Below are 22,900 nucleotides of genomic sequence, written 5' to 3'. Positions count from 1 at the left end.
TATGCTTTACATGGGTTAGAGTGGAAGATCTGACCTACTTAGAGATCTGACCTCAACCCTACTGAACACTTTTGGGACTAATTGAAACACTGACTGCACCCCAAACCTCCTCTACTTTACGTACTTCAGTACCTGACTTCACATATGCCTTTTAGTAGCTGGAGGAGCACAAATCTAGTGGAACATCTTTCCAGAAGAGTGGTGGATAATATAAAAGTTACGATTATATATGGAATGGGGTGATATATAAAAAGATTTACAAATCTTATAGTCAGGTGTCTAAAAAATTTTGTATGCTCATATAGTGTCGTTTGACTTACATAAATGGCCACATAACTGAAAGTGTGTAGAATAAATGTAGTGGCTGAAGCTTTACACTCCACAAAAAGATATTGTATCACCCCCTAATTTTTTAGTTCTGAGTTGTATTGGGTTCTGTTTTGTGCAATTTCTTGTGCAATCACAGCAAAAAATCTTCCACTGATGCATCCTCGCTAATATGTGTTAGCCTGTTTCTGCTAACAAGACCTGAAATGTCTTTGCTAGCCGAAACGTTAATAGGGGGTTTAAAACGACAAAGTAAAATGTGTCGTTCATCAGGGCTACTTTGCTATGCGAGAATCCTGCGAGTAAACACTTCGTCTTTAGAATCTAGCTCATGTATGCGTGGAGTGTACAATTTTCAATCACTTTTATAATGAGTTTAGCTACAGCTAAGCTAATTGGATTCACTTACATAAGTCCCGATTCGGTTTCGCAGCCAATTACGTTCCTGTTAGCGGCGAGTTAAAACGGGTTAGAATTGATTAAATGCTAATGCAGTTTGTGATTAGTAGCTATGAAGTAGAACTTCTGGTAATTTTTTTGACTAAAATGGACAAAAGTTTGTGGACACCTGCACATTGGATTCGTGTGCTTTTTGAGCATCTTCCCCATTTGCTCTTATAATAACCTTCACTCTTCTAGATTTTTGGGTGTAGAGATTTGGGCTTATTCAGCTAGCTACTAAAGTCAGGAACTGATGTAGGTGAGGTAAGGAGGCCTGGGACGCAGTCAGCATTCGAATTAAATCATAACGTCAAGATGTTCCACTCCCATCCATGTAAACTATATCCTCATGACGTTAGCTTTGTGCCATTGCCATGCTGGAACAGTTTAGTTCTTCTAGTTCAAGTAAAGAGAAGATTTCCTCAAAGACATCCTGTTCAATCTTAAACATATCACAGCCTTTATCCAATATACTGTATATTAGCGCCTGATATGACATGACAGATTTGCTAAATAGTTATAGTGGTTATAGTGTCTGTAAATCTATATAATCTGCTTCTCTTTAGTGTGAACATAAACCCTGTATTTGAGGCCTAAATCTGAATCCATGTCATATACGGTTCAATATAATAAACGCTCACATAAAACTAAAGCCCGGTTTAACTTTAAGTTCTAAGATCTATAAATTAGAATGAGATTCCCAAAGGATGGTATTTGTGGTTATTCAGATTGGTTTTTATTCTGAAACAGCAACCTATTTTTAATTAATGTAACTCATACAGCTGGTAAAAAAAAAAAAAACGTGTCGAAGGCAAAGAGAAAATCCTTTATCTGTGTCATTACAGACACAGAAATGAAACAATGATCCCGTTAACATCTATATGCAGTCACTGCTGTTCTCTACCCCCCACCCCTGCACGCAGCCTCAGTCCTGCACTTGAAGAAAATTGAATTTAACTCCTTTAAAGAGGTTGAAGGCATAAAGTTCCCCTGCCATTCCCTCCAAAAGCTCCCCGAGGTCCGTCTTTTAATTAGAGGTTGTGTGTTCCTGCGCAGCGCCTTTTGTGAGAATTTATCAGATGGATGGCGGATGATGGGAGCAGCGAGCAGCGTGGCATTGTGATAGATGCGCTCGGTTCTCCCAGCGCGGCTTTAACACTGCCAATCTGTCAGCTCTCAAAAGCCATTACTTAACACATTAGTCTGGCGCGTTGCACCGGCCTCTCAGCCTCACACCGCGAGCGCTCAGAACGTCTCCAGGGGCCGAGCGCTGAAACCCACTGCGTGTGAAATAGTGTGTGTGGTGATTCCGCGATCGGGGCGCTCTTGTAGCTCTTTAAAGTTGAACAGTATTGGTGATTTTTTTTTGGGATTCCAGAAGAATTGAATCGAAAAATACAGAAAAACAATCAGACCTATCTAAATGATGAAGCAGGACGCGATGTGCGGAATCAGTGATGTCAAATCATTTGCTGATAAATGTATAAATATCCTAATCATTATATATATATATATATATATATATATATATATATATATATATATATATATATATATATATATATATAGTCCCTTTTTTTTTGATTAAATACTTATAGTAGTTTTCTGGAGCTGAGCTTTTGGTCATATTTATTACAGAAAATAATGCGATTAGATGGACGATCAGATATATGGATGGATAGACTTATAGATGGACAGATAGATGAAGGGATGGTTGGACAGACAGATAGATATAAAGATGATAATTGCAGAGTAAAAATAGCTCATATAATTTTTGTACAATATGCAGTGAAAAATGTGCTGTTCTGTGTGTCTATGTATGTATGTATGTATGTATAGATAGATAGATAGATAGATAGATAGATAGATAGATAGATAGATAGATAGATAGATAGATAGATAGATAGATAGGCTAGAGTTATGTTTTAGGGGTGGGGCTCACCCAGAGCCTTCTGGTGTGAATGGCCTTAAACGTCCATCTTAATGGAAGGGGGTTGAAAAGTTTTTGACCGGGATCTGAGAAGTCCCCAATGATGATGTGTGCTATGTGCGGACACGTCCTGTGCTGAAGATGCTCAATGGGAGGTTGCCTTTGCAGGGCTTTCCTTTCGCACACTGCGAAGCCGCCATATCGCATTGCGATGGCACTGTTTAAAAGGCAGCTCAAACCTACTAAATGAGCAATTATCCATTTACATTTCCCTGATGTGATTCAAAACAAAGCAGACGTGACTAAGAAGTAAATACATGAAAATCAGCATTACAGATTTCTTGCTGGGGTTATTTTTTTGTCACTGTCAAATTTTCCAAGTAAAAAATCTCAACTTTTCACAAAATAGTCCAGAAGGCACTTTAAGTCAAGTAGCTTTGTCATTTTAACCATTTACAGCACAGCGAGCAGTGGAAAGAAACGTCGTTTCTCTAGGAAAAAAAGGTTCCGCATAAAACATCAGTTACCCAAAGATTACACACAACTAGTGACAACTTTAGAACAAACAGACCTCTAACCAGGACATTATATAAAATGCACATGTCCAAACAACACAACACAACACAGTAACACTGCGACAGTGCAGTGAATTTTGCTCTTGCACACAATAAACAACATGATTGAGATCGTTTAGCCTGAAGTCTGTAAACAAACAAAATACACTTAATTATTATTCATGCTAATGGCGTAATAATCTAACTAATTATTTCCTTTGCATTGATTTTTAATTTAGATTGTGGAAAAGGTTGCGCTTAGCTCATCGGTCTTCATCAAAGCTTCGCTGAGAATACAGAATATTTTGTGTGGCAAACATCGGACTTGTTGAATATTCCAATCCCAATGTTTCGTAGCGATGCATCTGAACGAATGAACACCCTAAAGACAAGGATGTCTCAACTAGTTGTTGTACACCAATTCAGTTAGTGATGGTGATGTACTTTTCCCCCCACATAACATATTTTTTTTTTAAGTTAAAACCTTAATCTGCAGTAATATCTGGTAATTAAAAAACAGTTTATTAATGTTAGGGTTAGGGTTAGTAATTTCTTTTTAGGGGGTGTACTCACTTTTGTGAGATACTGTATATACTGTAAAGTCTATTCGTTATGGTCCTGTAAATTGCTCCGTTTTGCTAAATCATGTACTTGGTTACATTATTAACAAATTACAGTGTACTACTCCATAGTTACGATGAGGTCATCAGAACGCAAATTCATTGTCGGGGACTACCTGTATATCATGTGGTTATTAAAAATAAATCATTCTTTATTGATGATACAAAGCAACAATTTATTGATCCTTGGTCAAACATAAAAATATATATATATCAGGTTGTAAATGTGAACATCAAAGCTAATTATTATTCCGCAGAAGACTAGAAGACACGTCAGTATCTCCACAGAAAATATCCCCAAAATCCCTAAGATGAAATAAATTAATTAAATTTTCGTTTACTGAAATTGCTGTCAGAAGGAATCTGAGCGATCTGATGTCCCTTTCTGTCTCTCAAGCCCTCCATTTCTTTCTCTTTCTCTCTCTCTCTCTCTCTCTCTCTCTCTCTCTCTCTTTCTCTCTCTGTATAATACTGTAATAAGCCTGTCTTTGGCCTGTCAAAACACGGGCTGTAATGCCAGCTGAACTGATCAAACCCATGTCATGTTTGGTGGACTGAAGTCTGAGGCTTTGCCTTGCCTGAGATCAGTGTTGCCAGACATGCAGATTTGCAGTTTTTTAAAACTTTTGCATTATGTTTTGTACATCAGCAGCTTAATACAAGACTCGAACCTCCTGCTGGGTTCTGATTTATTGCTGACAGGCCGTATAAACAATACACTTCACGTGTTTCCGTGTTAGAAAAAAAATCTAGTTAATGTTCTGAAATGTGATATTTTTTTAGACTGGTGTCTTTATTAGTCTCACTATTAAAGACATAAAATCAATGATTAATAATACGAACGTTATGAGAAACATCCACAAAGACAGGAAATGAAGCTGAAGGTGGCTAAGACACTATGATAGTTTAATTCAATTCATTTTTATTTGTAGGACGCTTTTAACAATAGATGCTGTCTCGAAGCACCTTTACAGAGTTGAAGAGTTAAAACCCCGAGATGGCACGAGGAAGAAACCTTGAGAGGAACCAGTCTGAAAAGGGAACTTCCTTGTCTGGGGGCTCCAAATGTCCATTTTTAGGATGGACAGAATTAGAAATTAGTTCTTCAGAGGGACAGGGCAGGTAGGAGGTTTTGGAGACAATGTAAGAGACACGATCAAGACGGTTTGGACATGTGCAGTAGAGGGACATGGGATATATTGGTAGAAGAATGCTGGGGAACGCCAAGGAGGAGGTTTTCGGACGTGTTGAGGGAAGAAATGCAGGCGGCAGATGTAGAGGACAGGGTGATCTACAGCCAGGAGTAAAATAAAAAGAAGAAAAGGATTATTATAATCCTCCTAACTTAAAGATATTTCAGCTGGTTGGACGGGTAGACTGCTAAAGCAACAAGATGTTGGTTGTTTGTAATCCAATAGTGTATTGTGTATGCATACTCACATTATGTGTTTACATACAGACAGTCTGAACCGTCTAGACTACGAGCATTTATTTATTAAAGTAAGTAAAGTAAGGAAGTAAAAGCTCAGGAGTGTGTTAGCAAATGGAAACGGTGTAGCATTCGTGAGAAGGGAAGTGGTGCTTGTGCCACTGTACTTTGATGTGCTATTAGTGTGTCCAAGGTGCATTAGAGCAACGGGACGATGTGCGTCTCGCTGAGTAACACTCCACGATGTAAGTATAATGCGAGAAGTGGGAGACGATGTTGGTTCTATAATCCACACTTGACACAAATAAGGACGTCGTGTGTAAAATAACACATGGAGAGTGTGTCAGGAGGTTTTTAGCAGTAGTTGTTATTAGGGGATGGATGAGAACGTGTAAGAGGTTGGATATACTTGAACAGCAAAGAAAAATACTCAAGAGGAATCAATGTTCAGTGAGGAACTGGCAAATATGAAAAGATGTGGGTTTTTATAAAAATGAAAGTAAGGCAAGGAAAGAGGAAGGAAGGAAGGGAAACGAAGGAAAAACAAAAGAGAGAAAAAAAAGAGAGATCAAAGAAAGATCAAAAAGAAAAAAGGTGCGGCTGAAATATTTGTTCATCTGTTTTTCAGTAAATTAAATAATCATTATCATTGTTAGTTATAAATTTCACATTTTGCCAATAAAAAAAGTTTTTATTTTTTTTTACTGTGTGTGTGTGTGTGTGTGTGTGTGTGTGTGTGTGTGTGTGTGTGTTGACAGATAGCTAAAAGGCTGTAATAGAAAATGTAGCATGTGAACTGTGCTTTGCCTTATTTATGTGCACATATATATATATACACACACACATACTTTTCATATGTACTTACTCACACACACACACACACACACACACACACACACACATGTAATGACAGAAGAATCTCTGTTTACTGTTCTCAAGCAGTTTTCACTTTTCAATGAGAATGCAAACATAGTCGTGCATGCGTGTGTGTGTGTGTGTGTGTGTGTGTGTGTGTGTGTGTGTGTGTGTGTGTGTGTGTGTGTGTAATTACTGCTCTATTTACCTTATTGCTTCCAACCAATATCTGCATTCGTCTCTCTTCCAATGACGCACTGCCGAAACGAAACGAGACCAAGACACCGTGTCCAAAAGGTTTGTGGACACCTGACCATAAGGTTCATACGTGCTTTTTGCAAACACCATTTCTTATTTAGTCCCCATTTCTTTATAATAACCTCTACTCTTTTAAAAAAAGATGCCTGTGGTGATTTCAGCGTACATTCCAATTCGTTCCAAAGGTGTTCGATAGGGTTGAGGTCCAAACGTAATAGCAGGCCACTCAAGATCTTCTACTTCAATCCATGTAAAAGATATCTTAATAGAGCTGGCTTTGTGTACAGGAGCATGTTCCTGCTGGAACAGAGGGAACAGGGGAACTTTATGGTACTGCATCCAGAGACACTTTACCATTTGTGGATCTTCAGATTTGTGGTAACAGTTTGAGAAAGAACTACATGTGGCTGAAGGTCTGGTGTCCCAATGCTTTTCTTCTATATACAGTATATATATTGTTGAAATTGATGATTTAACACACTCTCAGTCTCTGCAGAATGATAAAGAAGTGCGTATTGGTAGAAAAGGTTTGAATGCTCCATTTTATTCTTTCTAATTAACTTTTATTTTACTGAGCTTGTAACTTCGCTTTGTTTTCCAGCGCATTCAATTTCGCTCCCTCACAATTGCAAATATTCTCGTTTCATTGTGTGTTGGGGGGGTAAAGCAGGGTTTTTTTATCACGTCACCCTCCCAACACAGCCTGCCGTGGTAAAAGCCGAGTTCAGGACAAAAGAGGCCGGCTGGAAATGATTAAACACACTACATCATCTCGGCATTTATAGAAGAAGCGGCGATGGTATCTGAGCCCGCGGATGAGAAACGCGCTCGTGCGACTTCGTAACCTCTTCAGACTGTGTTTTTCAGGCTCTGACCCCTGCTGGGCATCAGATCCAGAGATACAGGGACAGGTCTGTGTAGCCTGGAGGAGCATCAGCTCCGTATGTCACTCCGGTGAAATCTGAGCCAGATATACTTGGCATCATTTTGGAAGATCGGAGACTCAAAGATGCGTAGCAAAGATCTTTATTAGTCTGCTCGGGTTTGGTTTTAAAAGTTCAGCAATTTTTTTACATATTCATACATACACACCTTCTTTATGGACATTATACAGAGTTTGTTTTTTTAGCCATATGTTTTTTTTGTGTTTTTCAAACTACTATCATAAAGTTGGAGGCACATAATTGTATACATATTCTTTGGTCGTGGTTGCATGACATTTTTCTTCATTTGAACTTGGAGAGCCAAACCTTTGTACCCCAGTGTACAAAGCCAGCTTCATGAAGATATGCTTTACATGGGTTGGAGTAGAAGATCTTCTGCTAGAGAGCTCCAATCCTATGGGATGAATTGGAAGATTCTCAACTGACTGCACCCCAGACCTCGTCACCTCACCTACATCAGTACCTGATTTTACTAACACTATTGTGACATAACCACAAATCTCCCCAAGCACACTTCACAAGAGTGGAGAACTTACAAGAGCAGACGGGAACTAAATGTGGAACAGAATGTTAAATGATTAGGTGTCCACAAACTTTGAAATTGCAGTGTACATTCCGGGTCTCGTTTGAAAGAAAGTCGAATTGAGATATAGATTGTCCATATAGCATGTTATGCTGACTCGTTGTATGTACGTTGTTTAACTAAAGTGCAATGCTTATATAACCATTAACCTGGGAAAGTTTGGTGTATTCAGAGTTGACTTAAGCAGGCGATAACGCCCAGGACGTGAGCTTTAGTTACGATCGGTTGTGTTTAAACCATATATATAAAGCGCAGACTAACGCAATGTGGTTTTTCATTTCGCTGCGAAATATCATATATTGTAGTATAAAAGAAGGAAGACGTAAAAAATGCTGTTTCGATGTTTTTTATATATATATATATAAATATATATTAAAATGAAGGTAGAGACATAGGCTTATGCCGTGTGATACTGAATATTTTATGAATATGTTATGACGATACAGAATCTGTTATGACTGCTTGTCGTAGACAGGAAGTGGATAGGATCCTTGTTTCATGAAGATGCTAGAATCGTTATTGGAATATTTAACATTATTTAAAAACTTTTCAAACAGTTTTATGAACAATTGTGCCCTGTGTCATGTTGGATTGGGTGAGTGAGTGTGTATAAATATATATATAAAACCTGTACCTGACAATGTACCACACAAAAAACCACAACTACTTAGCTACCACTTCTATGGTTTCATGGAGCTTGCTTCAAAATGTTGACCTTCTGATCAGAAGCAAATGAGCTTAAATCCTATCTTCCACTGTAGGACCTGTGAGCAAGACCCTCGACTGCTCAGCTCTGGATAAGGGCTTCTACCAAACGTCATAAAGATAAATGTAAAATTGAAGATATGGGTTGGAATGTAAAATTGTTCCCAAACTGTGGATTGTGTATCCTTTTTTTTTTTAGGACGCACAACCGGTGTGGTGTTAGAATACATATCCCCCTTTGTATGGAGAATTTTGACCACCCTGAATAATGAAACATTCCTATTTTGGTGGTCTTGGTCCAATCCATGATGAACAGTGCACAGTTGTTCATAAAACTGATTGAAAGCTATTAAAATGATAATCTGAATGGCTTTACAAAATCTAGTGGAAAATGTTATATATCATTTTTGTTATAAATCTAAAATCATTTAATTTAGTCATTTAATAAAAATTTGAGGAAATTAAATTCTGTAGAATGTTTTGGACTTCATTTCGTACCACTGCTTTTCTGTAAGTGAAGACCGTCCCTGGTGGACCTTGTCAAATTGTGCCGATTTAGCACGCACTCTTTGAACAGCAGCACCAATACGGCCTGCAGTAAACGTGGTGTATACTATGTGTGTGTGTGTGTGTGTGTGTGTGTGTGTTTCTCAGCTGGAGTCAACAGGCTTTCAGCAGGAAAATGCATTAGGTTACAAGCTCCAGGATTGGGCTCAGAGCTCGCTTAAGCCGAGATCCTGTAAGAACGCGAGGTCTTGTGGTCTTCATAAATACAATTCTGTTGTTCAGCTCTTTATATAAGCGAGTTATCCCGTGTACGTCGAGTCTTGATCCTGGTCATCGAGCTACTCAGGAACCCCAGGAAGCCCCGTGAGTGGTGTGTTCAAAGTGGTTTCGACGTGCCTGCACAGCTTGAATGAAAAGCAATTTAGCTAAGTGTAATTGGAGGGAAGTGATAAGGTTGAGCATCTCAGGTTTCATTGCTTAAATTTCATTAAGCATTTTTTTTTTCTTCCTTTTTTTGTTGCCCCTGTTCCCCACCCTCCCGTATCAAAAAGAGGCCCCCGTGTGGCATTTGTGTTCACACTAGTGTAGTTCGTGAGTGCTTTTTTTTTTGCTCGTGCAATTATTTTTTAAAGCACTCTTGCTGTATTTATTTATTTATTTATTTCCCTCTCACAAATCCCTCTTTAATGTGTTTTCCACTCATTCCATCTTCTTCTAAAGGGTAAAAGGATTGTTTCCCAGAATGCGGTTTTGGCCGACGCACTTTTCTCAGTGGCAAAATGCAAACGACTTGCCTCTGGAATCAACTCTGTGGGGAATCAAAAATTGGTCGAACGGAAAAAAACACGCTCTTCACGCTAAATGATACACCTTTCGCTTAAATTTCGGAGATCCGCTTTGGTTCGTTACGTTTACCCGTTTAAATAAGGCCGAATTTCGTTTGTAGATTGCTGCAGGTTTTTCCGAAGAGAAAGAAACGAATCAGAAAAGCTCAGAGAGTAGATCACTTACAATAGCGTGGATCGCCATGGAAAGGAGCGTATCGATCGGCGATGTTCGGTTCGATGCGTCTTAAAGGGGTTTACGTGATAGCGGCTTTAATCTCTACATTCCCTCATTTTATCCCTACCTCCTTTCTTTTGCTCCCTCTTTCTTTCTGCTCTTTCCGCCGCCACTTGTGTCGCAGGTTGTCCACAAATCAATGTAGCACTATAACAAACCACAGGCCCTCTTTATAAAAAAAGGAAAAAAAAATTTCCTGCCACTCCGTCACTCCCTTTTTTCGTTTTTTTCCCTCCCCGGCCGAGTTATTTGTGTCCTCAACCACTAAATCATATTGATTAAAGCTTGTCATGGATTTGAAATGAGGTCCTGTGGGGTCAGTCGCAGCAGAAATGGCAGTTTATTGGATTACAGGCTTAATTTGATTTGGAGCGCGGCGCGCGAATCAGAATGCGCAGCCTCCCCGAAAGAAAGCGCCGCTCCTCTCCTGACTCCTAGACCTCTCCCGAAAACACACAAGACTTCCACTAGAAGAGACTGACATTATCTAGAGGATGTTGTTCCCCCCCTCCCCTCTTTCACACACCATATATAATTATATTCAGATTATATACATTGCATTATAGCTTGAAGCTCATAGACCATCGTGTGTTTAGAATTCTTTAATCTTCATGATCACTATCAATTACAGCACCAATCTGTTGGTTAGCACCAGTATTGGGATGATCTCATCAAATAAATGGTGACTGACAAAATAATAATAATCTAAATGCATTTGATTTAAATGGGTGGAAATATCTATTGTTTTTACATGCCCATTTTATATGGAAATGCATTTTTTTGTGAGAACTTTGAATAAATATAAAAGTGCTATAAAAGTGTATAAAATCAGAAACATACAAAACAATAAAAGAATGTGAAATATCGTTCAGATTAAATGAATGTCAAGTTATTCCTCTATTAAATAGAAAAATATACTGTATATACATATTTAATATATGCTTTATAATGAGGTATAATTAATTGGAAATGTTATACACTGCTGCACAGGATGTTATAAGAAATAATTTCTTGTGGTTATATTTTTGATTAGAAGCTATAAAGCAATGATTTGTTGCGAATTATTATTTGATTAAAGGCGCACAAGGAATCCAAAATTGCATAGAATCTGAAGTCGAATTGCATAGAATTATGAGTATGTTAAGATTTCTAAAAATGGGCTTCAACAATTTTTTTTCCCCCCATTTGTATAGAAATGCACACGTCTGGACATAAACTACTTTAGGGCTGGACAATGCGATTATTTTTTTTTTTTTCTGAAATGATGCTGCAAGTTGCAATTTTCTATTGACTATAAAATATCAAATTAATATTATTTGATTTTGTTATATTGATGATATATTTTCTCATCATTCCTTAAATTTTATATGTATATAATATAATAGAATTTTTTTATTTTTTTTATTTTTTTCCCCACATTATTGGACTGTTTTCTTTTCGGTTCTTGGTTCTTGGTTTAAATATTTAAATAGTAAAATGATGTAACAATAACAACAAAAATCACACCACAAAAGCCAAGCCTGAGTCTGGGTTTTCTCTTTTTTTCTCCTTTCTGTGCTGCATGTATAGCCAGTGTAATGATACATGAGGGATTCAGGTCTGGATATAAAAGCGAAAGGGCTCATTTAGAGAAGAGCAGCACAGCTCCAGTTTATTATTCCGTCCCCAAAATCTCATTAAGTGTGACGCCGAAGATTAGTTCAGAGGGTAAGGAGTGAAACGAAGTCAGCTACAAATAGCTGAGAGGAGAGAAGTCTTTGTTTGCCATCATTAATTTGAGCTCGGAGTGGCTCAGATCTGCTAAAGGGTCGAATATGACAGCCGAACAGGAACAGGTGCCCCCTCTTCCCCCTTTTATCACCCTCCCTCATCACATACATACACATACTGTATCCTTCTTTCCGTTTCCTGTTTCTTTCTTTCCCTCTTGCTGTGTGTGCATTCGCCTGCTCGCCTCTTAATTGGGGCGATCGGGCCATCTGCCATGCTGACAAAGGGAAGTCCGTTTTGATTTATGGCACCTCAGGGTGGATTAATCTTGAGATTTTCTGCCCGGTGAAATACCTCGGATGAGGGTCTGACTTCGGGAATAAAGGGAGGTCTGCGTTCAGATCCACAAAGCTTCATTTATCTTGTAATTGTTCTTTACGTTACATTAAAATGATTACAAGGCACAGAAGGTGTGACACGATTAAAAAAAAATTATTAGTCCTAGAGAGAGAAAAAAAATAGGGCCATTTATATATTTATATAACAGGGAATAGAGATAAAAAAAAAAACATCAGTAGAGCTTAAGATATTCCCTGAATACTGAAGTTCCCCATAACCATGAGGATTATAGAAGAAAAAAAATAGAAAGGGAAAAAAAAAGGATTGTCCCCTTATTTCATATGCAAAGGATGAAAGTGCCTGTGCTGTAAAAAAAAAAAAAAAAAAAAAAAAAAAAAGCTGAAAAGGTGTTCTGTAATGTTACACATTAAAAAATTCATTATTGGTCTGGCTCGAGGTGAAGGATTTACATTTATGGCCACCGTTTTTTTTCCCTCCATTTATATTTTGTCGCAGAGAGTCCGGTGGTCATTTCAGCACACACACACACACACACACACACACACACACACACACACACACGCTCATACACCCCGGACCAAGAAGTCTGCTTTAATGGTGCGTCTAACAGCCTCCTTGCAAGGCCATTAGTCAGTTCTAGTGCATAGACACGGCACGATATTACAGCGCTGCTTAGCAGCTGTCCAGCTCCTCTATTGGGCCCTTTGCATCCCAAAGCTCAGAGCTTCGGTGTTAATTGGCCTCTGCTCCACGCCATTGCACTCTCGCTAACCGACACACACTGGAGGCGATGCTTTGTTAGCTGCGGAGGATCCACCGGAATCCATCTTCATTTCCTTCCTTTCCTTTCCTTTTTATTTTCAGTATCTCAGACAAACAGCAGCATAGGGATTCTCTTTTTCTTTTCTTTTTTTAAGTTTGGCTGTTTTATCTCCAGTTCAAATGCAAAATGGACACAGGTGCTCGAATCGGTTCAGATACGCATGCTCCATCGGAAGGACGCCGTGCGTTTCGGCTTTCTCATGTGTAACGCTGAATAAATGTCAGCGCAATCAAGGTTGCGCGGCACCACAGGAGCCGTCGTGTTCTCACTTCTATGCCCATTATTCTCAATTCCCAATATTCCCATTATTAGCAGACCTTGGTCTTTTCTGTATTTCATATTCGGGCTGCGTCGAATGTATAATAAGAACAACGCACGTGGAATATATCTCGGGGAAAAAAAGAAGCAGCCGACGTGTTCACGAGGGCCGATCGAAAAAAAAAACACGGTCCTCCCACTTCCGGAGATCTTTCTGAAGTTCAGCTGTGCATCAAACGAGCGAGGAAAAAAAACCTGCTGACATAAAGTCAATAACACGCAAATGCCAGCTAGATCGGTAATTTACCTATTGATGCATATTAATACCTCGATTAGTGCAAATTAGCACTTAGATGGAAACAAACACGTAGTGCTAACGTGATTGTGTTTTTAAAATTAGCTTCGGTAATTATTCCGTTTAATTCAGTAGCTTTAATTATTGCAGGAATCGCGCTCTGCCCCGGCACATCCCGCGTATCTTTTAATTTCAGATTAAAAATAAAGCTCGAGCAAGCCAAAGTGTACATTTTTTTTTTCCGCGACACACAAATAATAGTGTGATGTAAACTCATTATCGGGTTTAAGTGGGTTAATCTCTAATTACTTAGCAAAAATATGTTAAATGCCAATGTTACATGGTACATTAGAAGTGTTGGGCAAATGCTACAGATGTGTATTTTTGTACCGTAAAATAATTTGATTCAGTTAATGCTGGATTTAATTAAATTGGCATTCTATTGTAAATATTTTATATATATATATATATATATATATATATATATATATATATATATATATATATATATATAAAATATTCCATCTTAAAGATCTAACAAAGGACATATTATCTCATTTTTTCTATTTATTTATCATTAAAAATATTTTAGATTTTCTTTCATATTGACTTTGTACTATTTATTATAAGATATTAGCCGTATTAAAGTAATAGTTGCGTTATGCCAGGGTGCACAAACATTTCTCTCAGTCTCACAACCCCTGATGGACGTTTCTTGTGACTTTCAAGAGTTTTTTTTTCCTCATCACACTCGTAAAGCGATCATATCCATATTTTCCACATTCTTTATCCTGACCTTTTTTTGTGTCCACTGAGTCAGGGTTCCTCTAAGTTGCTGAGGAACCAGCAGGAGCATCTGGACACAGAATTTCGGCCCACTCTCGGAGGAAAAAAAAAAAATAAATGTCAATTCAGGGTTAGCAATAATTATATGCACCCCATCATAATACAACTAATACAGATATGACAACGTCCATATAAAAGTGAATATAATATTTATATTGATTTAAAGGTAATTGGTAATAAAAATATAATAAAAAAATAGAGATTATGACATCAGTTTTAAACCCAACGTGACCCCCGAAATCAAAGCTCGTGCATCAATGGATGGATGGATGAATAGATTTGCACCCTTGTCATAATTATAATCCATCTATCCATCTATCTATCTATCTATCTATCTATCTATCTATCTATCTATCTATCTATCTATCTATCTATCTATCTATCTATCTATATCATATACACAACACAATAAATTATATTCACTGTTTACTGCTTTATGTTTATCAGTAACTGCAGTATTGTTTCTTTAGGTTTTTTTATTTGGGAAATATTTGATTTTATTGATAAGAATAGTAGTTTATAACACCAGAGAGACGATCAGTAAGAAACAGTACAAACTCTTGTTACGATTTCCTGCTGTGAACTTCATCAAGCCTTGGAGGTGTGCAACCCTGAGGTGGGATATCGATCTATCGCTAATGGCGTATTGCTAATGATAAATGCAGATTTTTATGACATTTATTTATAAATGCATAAAAACTATAAAGGGAAGAAAATAAAGAAATGAATAAGTTTCACAACTGAAGCAGTGCATAAGCTATTAAGAAACCTTAGAGATATCCACATCCTGCTCTTGCTGACCTGGCAGCATGTAGTGCCCAAGGGAGTCCAGCTGTTTGCATCTGGCTGCCTGTCAGTGCCGGCGTTCTCCCGTACCCGTGTTTACCAGATGCCCTGTCCCCTCAGGTGAACGCTACAGCTGGTAGCACGAAGCTCCATCAGACCTGTTGGCACCTCGCCCGGGCCGGCCGGCCGGCTCACTCAGCCATGCAAACACAATGAAGCTTGCTTTAATATACAGTAGAGCCCAATAGTCCGGCACCAAGACAGTCATCATTTATCAAGAGCTAATGCGGTATATTTTCCTCAGCTGATAGATATTATTTACTCTATATTAGAATGGTGCCTGATCTATTTATAGGTGTCTGTAATGTAGAGGAAAAATTAATTTTAATATCCAATTGACATCCAAATCCCACTAATGTCTTTTATTTAATGAATTTCAATCGTAACAGGTGGATGCTTTTAACACGTAAAAAAGGGGTCTGGTAACGTCTCGTAATTAATAGCACCTGTTGTTATAGCTTTTGGCATGCGGTTGCATGCTTTGTTAGATTCACAAACAGTATTATACATCTTTTTTCTTTAAATGGGATTCTATGTATCAGTCCTTGGAGAAAAAATGTCATTTTTTGATGCACTTGTTTGCATAAGTACAGACGCTTCAGCACAGATGGCGATGCCGACTATTTGTGTAACGGTAATAAAAGATAGTAGTTAAAATATAAAGAATATCCAAATGTCCATCCATATGGTTGATACAGTTTAGAGAGGGACACAAGCCTGTTGCTGAGGGACCAGATTGACCAGAAGAAGCATGATTGGTCAAAAGGTTTTGTTTGCATACTTTGGGCTTGTTGCGTCTACCAAGGCTCACTTCCCCCTTTTGGTCACGGTGCTTTGGTGAAGTTAACTGTTTTAATTGTTGTTGTGTCTGAGGAAAGCTGTGGTCCACTTTGGAAAAAGCAGACTAGACTAAATCATGACAAAAGTTATGCAAGACTTTATCTACATAAGTCTATATATAGTGTGTGTTTATGTATGCAAACGCAATCTCATTAAAGTGTACTGTGACAATTGTATATATATATATATATATATATATATATATATATATATATATATATATATATATATATATATATATACATATAGTCAATATTGTGCATCAGTTTAATTACATAAATTTTTTTATATACTTATTTGTTCTTATAGTAAAAAACTATATATTTAATTAATTCTATCATGGTATTCTTTTATTATATTATTCGTGTCTTTTTATATAGGAAAAATGTTCTCATGAATATTTATAGCTACAAATTTTTTTTTTTTACTATTAAAAGTATTATACTTTTTAAATATAAAAAAAAATACTAAAAAGTACATTGTGACATTAAATAATGAGACAGGAATAATGAAAAAAAAGTCCCTTTTAAATTGGAACAAATTGGAACAAATATTAAAAAATACGTATATATAAAACTGGATTATTAGGAAATAGTTAGCTGATCTATCATGATACATTATACTGTATTCTACAGTAGAATTAAAAAAATATCATCCACCCCTAATGTGATGATGTGTTTGCCATGGCAGACTACAGCAGGTTAATGATGAATAGACTCTTGTTTGACGAATGTAGTTCAACTAATGACTTTATGATAAATTATCAGCTGTTATAAATGTGATGTTTGGACATCAGGGTAACTGCAACACATAATACAGCTAACATGTACACTGGATCAATGAAGCCATTAAACGGCCATTATCATCATCATTTTTTTCACCCATCTTTCTAAATCTGGGAGATATCACGACAACGGTGCAGTAAAAGAAAAAAAAAAAAAAACAGACTCATTCTACACATCTCTGCTCTTTTGACATTTATAATAAAGTAGGCTCTGGTGCACACGCTGCTCTGTCTTTTGCGCAAAGGTTCATTCATCAATGTGATCTGTAGTGAACTGTACGCGAAATTGATCTTTCAAAGTTGCTCAGTCGGTAAGCGCGTATTTTCCCTTTAGTTATTAGCCATAAATAATTGATTCGAGTGTTTAATCATCCTTTCCGAGCATGTACTTGACAATAAAACACACATCATTAAAATGTTTTAATGCAGGGTGAGGTCTGGCTGGCCCATGATTCCAGGTGAAATGAAGAATAATTTGAAAAGTCAATGATCAGCAGTAATTTTTCTTTAGATAGATAGATAGATAGATAGATAGATAGATAGATAGATAGATAGATAGATAGATAGATAGATAGATAGATAGATAGATAGATAGATAGATAGATTATCTATATATCTATGAGATATAGAGATATAGAGATATAGATATAGAGAGATAGTGATATAGATATATAGATATAGATGTGTGTGTGTGTGTGTGTGTGTGTGTGTGTGTGTGTGTGTGTATGTATATATGTGTAGATAGATGGATAGATGTGTGTTCTATCCCTCAGCTTCATCAGAACATGCTGGTTCTTTGAAAAACAGCCACCAGTGCTAAGAATTTTTTTTTAAAGAGTAATTAATTGGAAATTTGCAAGTCAAAGCAGTCCAAAGGTCATGCACTGTATTGACTGCCTCTAGTCTTCCTAAGTGAGCCACATTGGCCCGTGTAATGCAACGCTCGCAAGTAGGTTGCACCGATCCTAATGCTGACGCGCCGTGAGCCAAATCTAAAACCTTATTTTCTAACTATTGATCCCAAATGGGTGGGAGGCGAGATGCGGGGGGTCAGCGCACAAGATGTAAAAAGCTCGGAAAGACGGATCTGCTGTCACGTCGTACAGTAGAAATCAGGCAATCAATGTCACAGCGCTCCACCATGCTCCGTATAAACCTAATTCCACTCGCCGCCACTAAATGGAGAGAACGCGGGGGTTCATCAATCATCAATTCAAGGAGCACTTGCTGGTTAATAGTCTGCTCTTTACTCACTGAATGGGTGCCAGCATTATCAAGCCAGGCTGTTGGATATCCTCAGCATTGCATAGCAGTAGACAAGGAGAGGTTTGGTGATGGTGATGATGATGAGGAGGATGTATAAAACAATGCTCCTCCAACTTTGTTCACAGGGGTTCTTTTCTCATTCACAGCACCCCGCTGTTCTATTTCCCATAAGTCCTGACAGCTAATACTCTCCCAAAGTGAAGCTTGCAGCATGGATCGATTATCTCTCTCTCTCTCTTTCTCTCTCTCACTCTCCCTCCCCGAATCCATTTGTTCTATCTTTTTGGTGGAAGGTCTCAATGCTTGAGCAATTGAAACTGAAGATTAATAACTTCTGAAATCTCTCCTGGCATTGCAATGCTAAATCGAATGTGTAGTTGTTTGATGCTGTTTGCCAAGGTGCTCTTAAAGTTTAGTTACTGATCTTGTTTTTTTTGTTGTTGTTTTGTGATCATAGGTTTCAAGCGTTCATGGTTCCATCCCGGGAAAGTCGGAGCTACTAAAGTCAGGGAGCCCCAAATCGACATTAAAGCACATATGGACAGAAGGTACCAAGGACTTGTCCATTAGCCGTCTGCTGTCACAGACTCTGAATGGGAAGGAGAACGCCACAGCCCTGGATCTTCGCTACGACACTCCGGAGCCCTACTCAGAATGGGACTTATGGGACTGGCTGAGGAATGCCACAGAGCTTCAGGACTCGAGGCCCAGGGCCAAACGGCGGCCCATGGTCAAGACAGGAAAATTCAAGAAGATGTTTGGCTGGGGAGATTTTCATTCCAACATCAAAACAGTAAAGCTCAACCTTCTCATCACCGGCAAGATTGTCGATCACGGCAACGGTACCTTCAGCGTTTATTTCCGCCACAACTCAACAGGCCAGGGCAACGTTTCAGTCAGTCTAGTGCCGCCGACCAAGATCGTCGAGTTTGACGTGACTGCTCAGCAGTCGGTCATTGACGCCAAGGACTCCAAGTCCTTCAACTGCCGCATCGAGTACGAGAAAGTTGAGAAGGGCTCCAAGAACACGCTGTGCAACTACGACCCATCCAAGACGTGCTTCCAGGAGCAGACGCAGAGCCATGTCTCCTGGCTCTGCTCGAAACCCTTCAAAGTCATCTGCATCTACATCTCCTTCTACAGCACCGACTACAAGCTGGTGCAGAAAGTCTGCCCGGACTATAATTACCACAGCGACACTCCCTACTTCCCCTCGGGCTGATAGATACCACTGATGCGAAGGACACAGGCAAAGATAGGACTCTCTCTTCAAACCTCAACAAATGTGTTTTATGTACCTTCCAAACATGTGACCCAGAACTAATTCAATATTTCAGATGTGTTTTGTGTACCTTCCAAACATGTGACCCAGAACTAATTCAATATTTTAAATGGATTTAATTTTATTTTTATTTTTTGATGTGTCTGGCACTTAATTTAGACTTTTCTTAAAGTAACGGTTACTGTTTTAGTTTCATCCATGAACTGTTAAATAGATTACTACGTCTGATCACAATCGTAGGGGTAGAAAATTTCCCCAACTATTTTCCAGTTGTGTTTATTTATTTATTGGTTTATTCATTTATTTATTCATCAAACGATTTCCATAAACTCAAACTCAAAAAAACTCAAAATGTTCACTTCTTGAGTAACTCAAATGCAACAAAAATACTTGATTTGATATTCTATTTCCTTGTCCCCCTGACATGTGGATGATAAGATGGCATATTTGACCAACAGTTTGCCAGAACAGAAACATGAAGTTTCTCTTAATACAGAGTCAAAAAGAAAGTTCTTGAGAATCCCATCGCTTTGGTGAATACTATCTCGAGATCTAAGAATGACCCCGAGACCTGTTGGACGGTTTATGGACAAACTAATGGCTTTTGTTTGCGATGCCTTGACTCTGGGCATGTTTTTTACGTTCGAATAAAAGAAGCAGAACAATGTGAGAGCCCAATGTGAAAACCTCAGCCTTTTGTCCTATTACTGTAATAATTCTGGATGATTCAGCCCCACAATTGTCTGCTGTAGTGTCAGTTACGATCCAGCCACGGTTGGACAGCTCACTCATTGCCATTATACTACACAGTAATGTATTGAATTCTATATCTTAGAGCTTAATTTGTATGAATGGTTTGTATTGTACATAGTCAATCCCGATGGAGCCGCTTCTGTATATGCTCTCATATACTATCTGGCAATCCTCCTCCCTTCATCCCCCCCCCTTCCCATTTCTCTCTATGCCACGTCCCATATCTGTTCTTGGTTTTCTTGGGCGAAGAAAATGATGTTGCTGATATAGATGTAAATTTTATGCTCTTGTACAGCGGCTGTAAAAGCTGTCTAAAAATATATATAAATATATATATATATATATATATATATATAAGTACTTACCATCTGTATGATCATGGTTACTTTCAGGGCAAACTGGTGGTGAGGGGTGAAGATGTGTATATATATATATGAATAAAATACTGAAAGTTTTATCAGTTTTCTTTTTTTTTTTTTTCAAGTCTTTTTAAGTTACATAGGATCTAAACGATGAAGTAAAATAAAAAGATGGTTTAGAAATGTATCCGTGTACGAGTCAATTTACCGACGGCGGCACTGAATGTGTTTAATTAGTCGCTTGGAACGGAACGGTACTCTTTTCTTAGCAACCCATATAGAAAAAGTTCGAGACTGAGAGCAGAGGCCTGATAGCGTCTGTTCAGAGAACTCTGATGTCCTCAGACTTGGCGCTGAATATCAGCAACCCCCTTTAAAGTGATTAGAGCATCCGGTGGGAGACATGAACAGTGCCTAGCTGGCTTACGACTTATCAGTAATTAAAAAGGATGCCAGGTTTCGCCGGTCAGACGGGGGTCTTTTTTGAGACGCGATTTCTCATTGCAGTTGCTCACTTTTTAATTAGCTTCAGGAATTGGCGTTACTTAGCATTTCGCAAGCTAAGGATATACGCTATGTACCGAGAGTAAACATTATTTATACAGCAATTAACTAAAAGCCATAAGGCTCATCGATCGTTATTAATACTCGCCAATTGTCCCGTCCCGTCTGCCACAGTATATGCAAATCAGTGGAGCATTCTTAGGCTCATAAGCTTTTTTATGAACCATGATCGCTTAGACATAATCTCATCAGTACCATCAAACCTCATTATATACAGCCATGAATATAAATCATTGCTGATAGTTTTCCTGAAAAAGAGAAGAAGAATACAAACAATCTTTAAAAAAAATGGAAATAATAATGCATTTAATACATTTTGCTTGGTCCATCAACAACCCCCTCCCTGCCGCGAATGCGTCGGAGAAACCGCATTTCTTCCCTCTGGTGGGTCAGAACATTTCGATCTCTGAAACATACCCTGCAGCAGAATCATAATTAAGTGACAGACTAGAGCAAGTTGAATATTTATTCAATTTACCTCACTGTATGATACTTCCCTTGCCCGAGCGTGTTTCTTTTTAATGTATTAAGCCGGATATCAAGTGCATTTAATTCATATATTAATCAATACATATTATCTGCCATGACGTTTCTGTCAGAAATGAATTAATACTACCTGATAGGGAGTGGTAGCTCACTGGAGAAGATGATAGACCTCTGATGTATGAATGGATTTCTGAATGTAATGAGATAATAGTTATATAAAAGTTGCTCGAGATAACAGCGTCTGCCTAATGCCATAAATGTAAATGTACTAGATCAGATTTAGCAGTGGCTTTGCCTCAACTGTTTGTCTTAAGATGGAGAACGAAAACTCCAAAATAAGTGCTTTACTCCTCAATGGGTTTTGGTGCCTCGACCCGACACCGAAGCGCCCCCGCCAATTCCACCCCAACTCGACGCCCTCTTTTAGTTTTACCCCAGAATTTCTGTTTTAATCAAAAGCAGAATAGAAAAAAGGACCCTGCGTGCCTCTGGGATGTTTTTCCATTAACCATTCTGACACATGACTGACTGTGGGGGATTATTGGTTTTTGAAGAACTATTAACAGCTGTACATTTGCATTTTAATACAGTTCTCCTCGACTACTAATGCAATTTCGCTTCTCGGCTTTGTTACCGCCTTGTTCCTCAAGCAATCCAGAGCAACGGTGGAAAAAAAAAGGGCCCTCCGGCTTTAATCGTTTTAATTGCCATGAAAAATTAGTTTTCATTAATCACCCCTGGATCTTCTCAACGGTGCCGGTATGCCATTAAGACTCGGAAATGGCTGCTCATCCCGTTCCTGAAAGCAGTGGAATTTTGAAACGGTTAAAGACGGACATAATTAAGGGTTTGATTCATTTTTTCGTGTTTTGTACACAATGTTGCTGTTCTTTCAGATCTGCGAACTGACCCCTTTTTTTTCATCTGGAGAACTCGGAGAGACGTTTATGCGTTTGATCTCCTGAGAAAGTTTGTACCTTAATCTCTTCTCTCGTCTTCCATCTATTCACAGCGTGCTCTCAAATCGCATTCGGAGTCATTAATATGAACCATGAGCAACTTATTCAGATGTAACATTTCCCTTGATTTTTGCACAGGGGGGGTGGAGGAGCTGCTCAGGCGTGCTCTGTGAAGGAACAGTAACCTTTACTAAAGCACATCCATTACAGTTTTCTCCCTGCACTCTAGATAAAGCTCTTTCTCCTCCACTGAG

The 22,900-nt window shown here is 38.3% G+C and overlaps 1 protein-coding gene across 1 annotated transcript in view; it reads left to right on the top strand.

Annotated features, from left to right (window-relative positions):
• Positions 1 to 20,733, top strand: part of nxph1 (neurexophilin 1) — a 39,207-nt gene extending 18,474 nt beyond the window's left edge. The window contains exon 2 of the mRNA XM_046843720.1: positions 18,701 to 20,733. Within this exon, the coding sequence (XP_046699676.1) occupies positions 18,701 to 19,465 (765 nt within the window). The 3' untranslated portion in view covers positions 19,466 to 20,733. The remainder of the gene's footprint in view (positions 1 to 18,700) is intronic.
• The last annotated feature ends 2,167 nt before the right edge of the window (positions 20,734 to 22,900 follow it).

The sequence above is a fragment of the Silurus meridionalis genome, chromosome 29, assembly GCF_014805685.1.
Source record: "Silurus meridionalis isolate SWU-2019-XX chromosome 29, ASM1480568v1, whole genome shotgun sequence".
Classification (NCBI taxonomy): domain Eukaryota; kingdom Metazoa; phylum Chordata; class Actinopteri; order Siluriformes; family Siluridae; genus Silurus; species Silurus meridionalis.
This window is presented reverse-complemented; position numbering and strand designations above follow the sequence as displayed.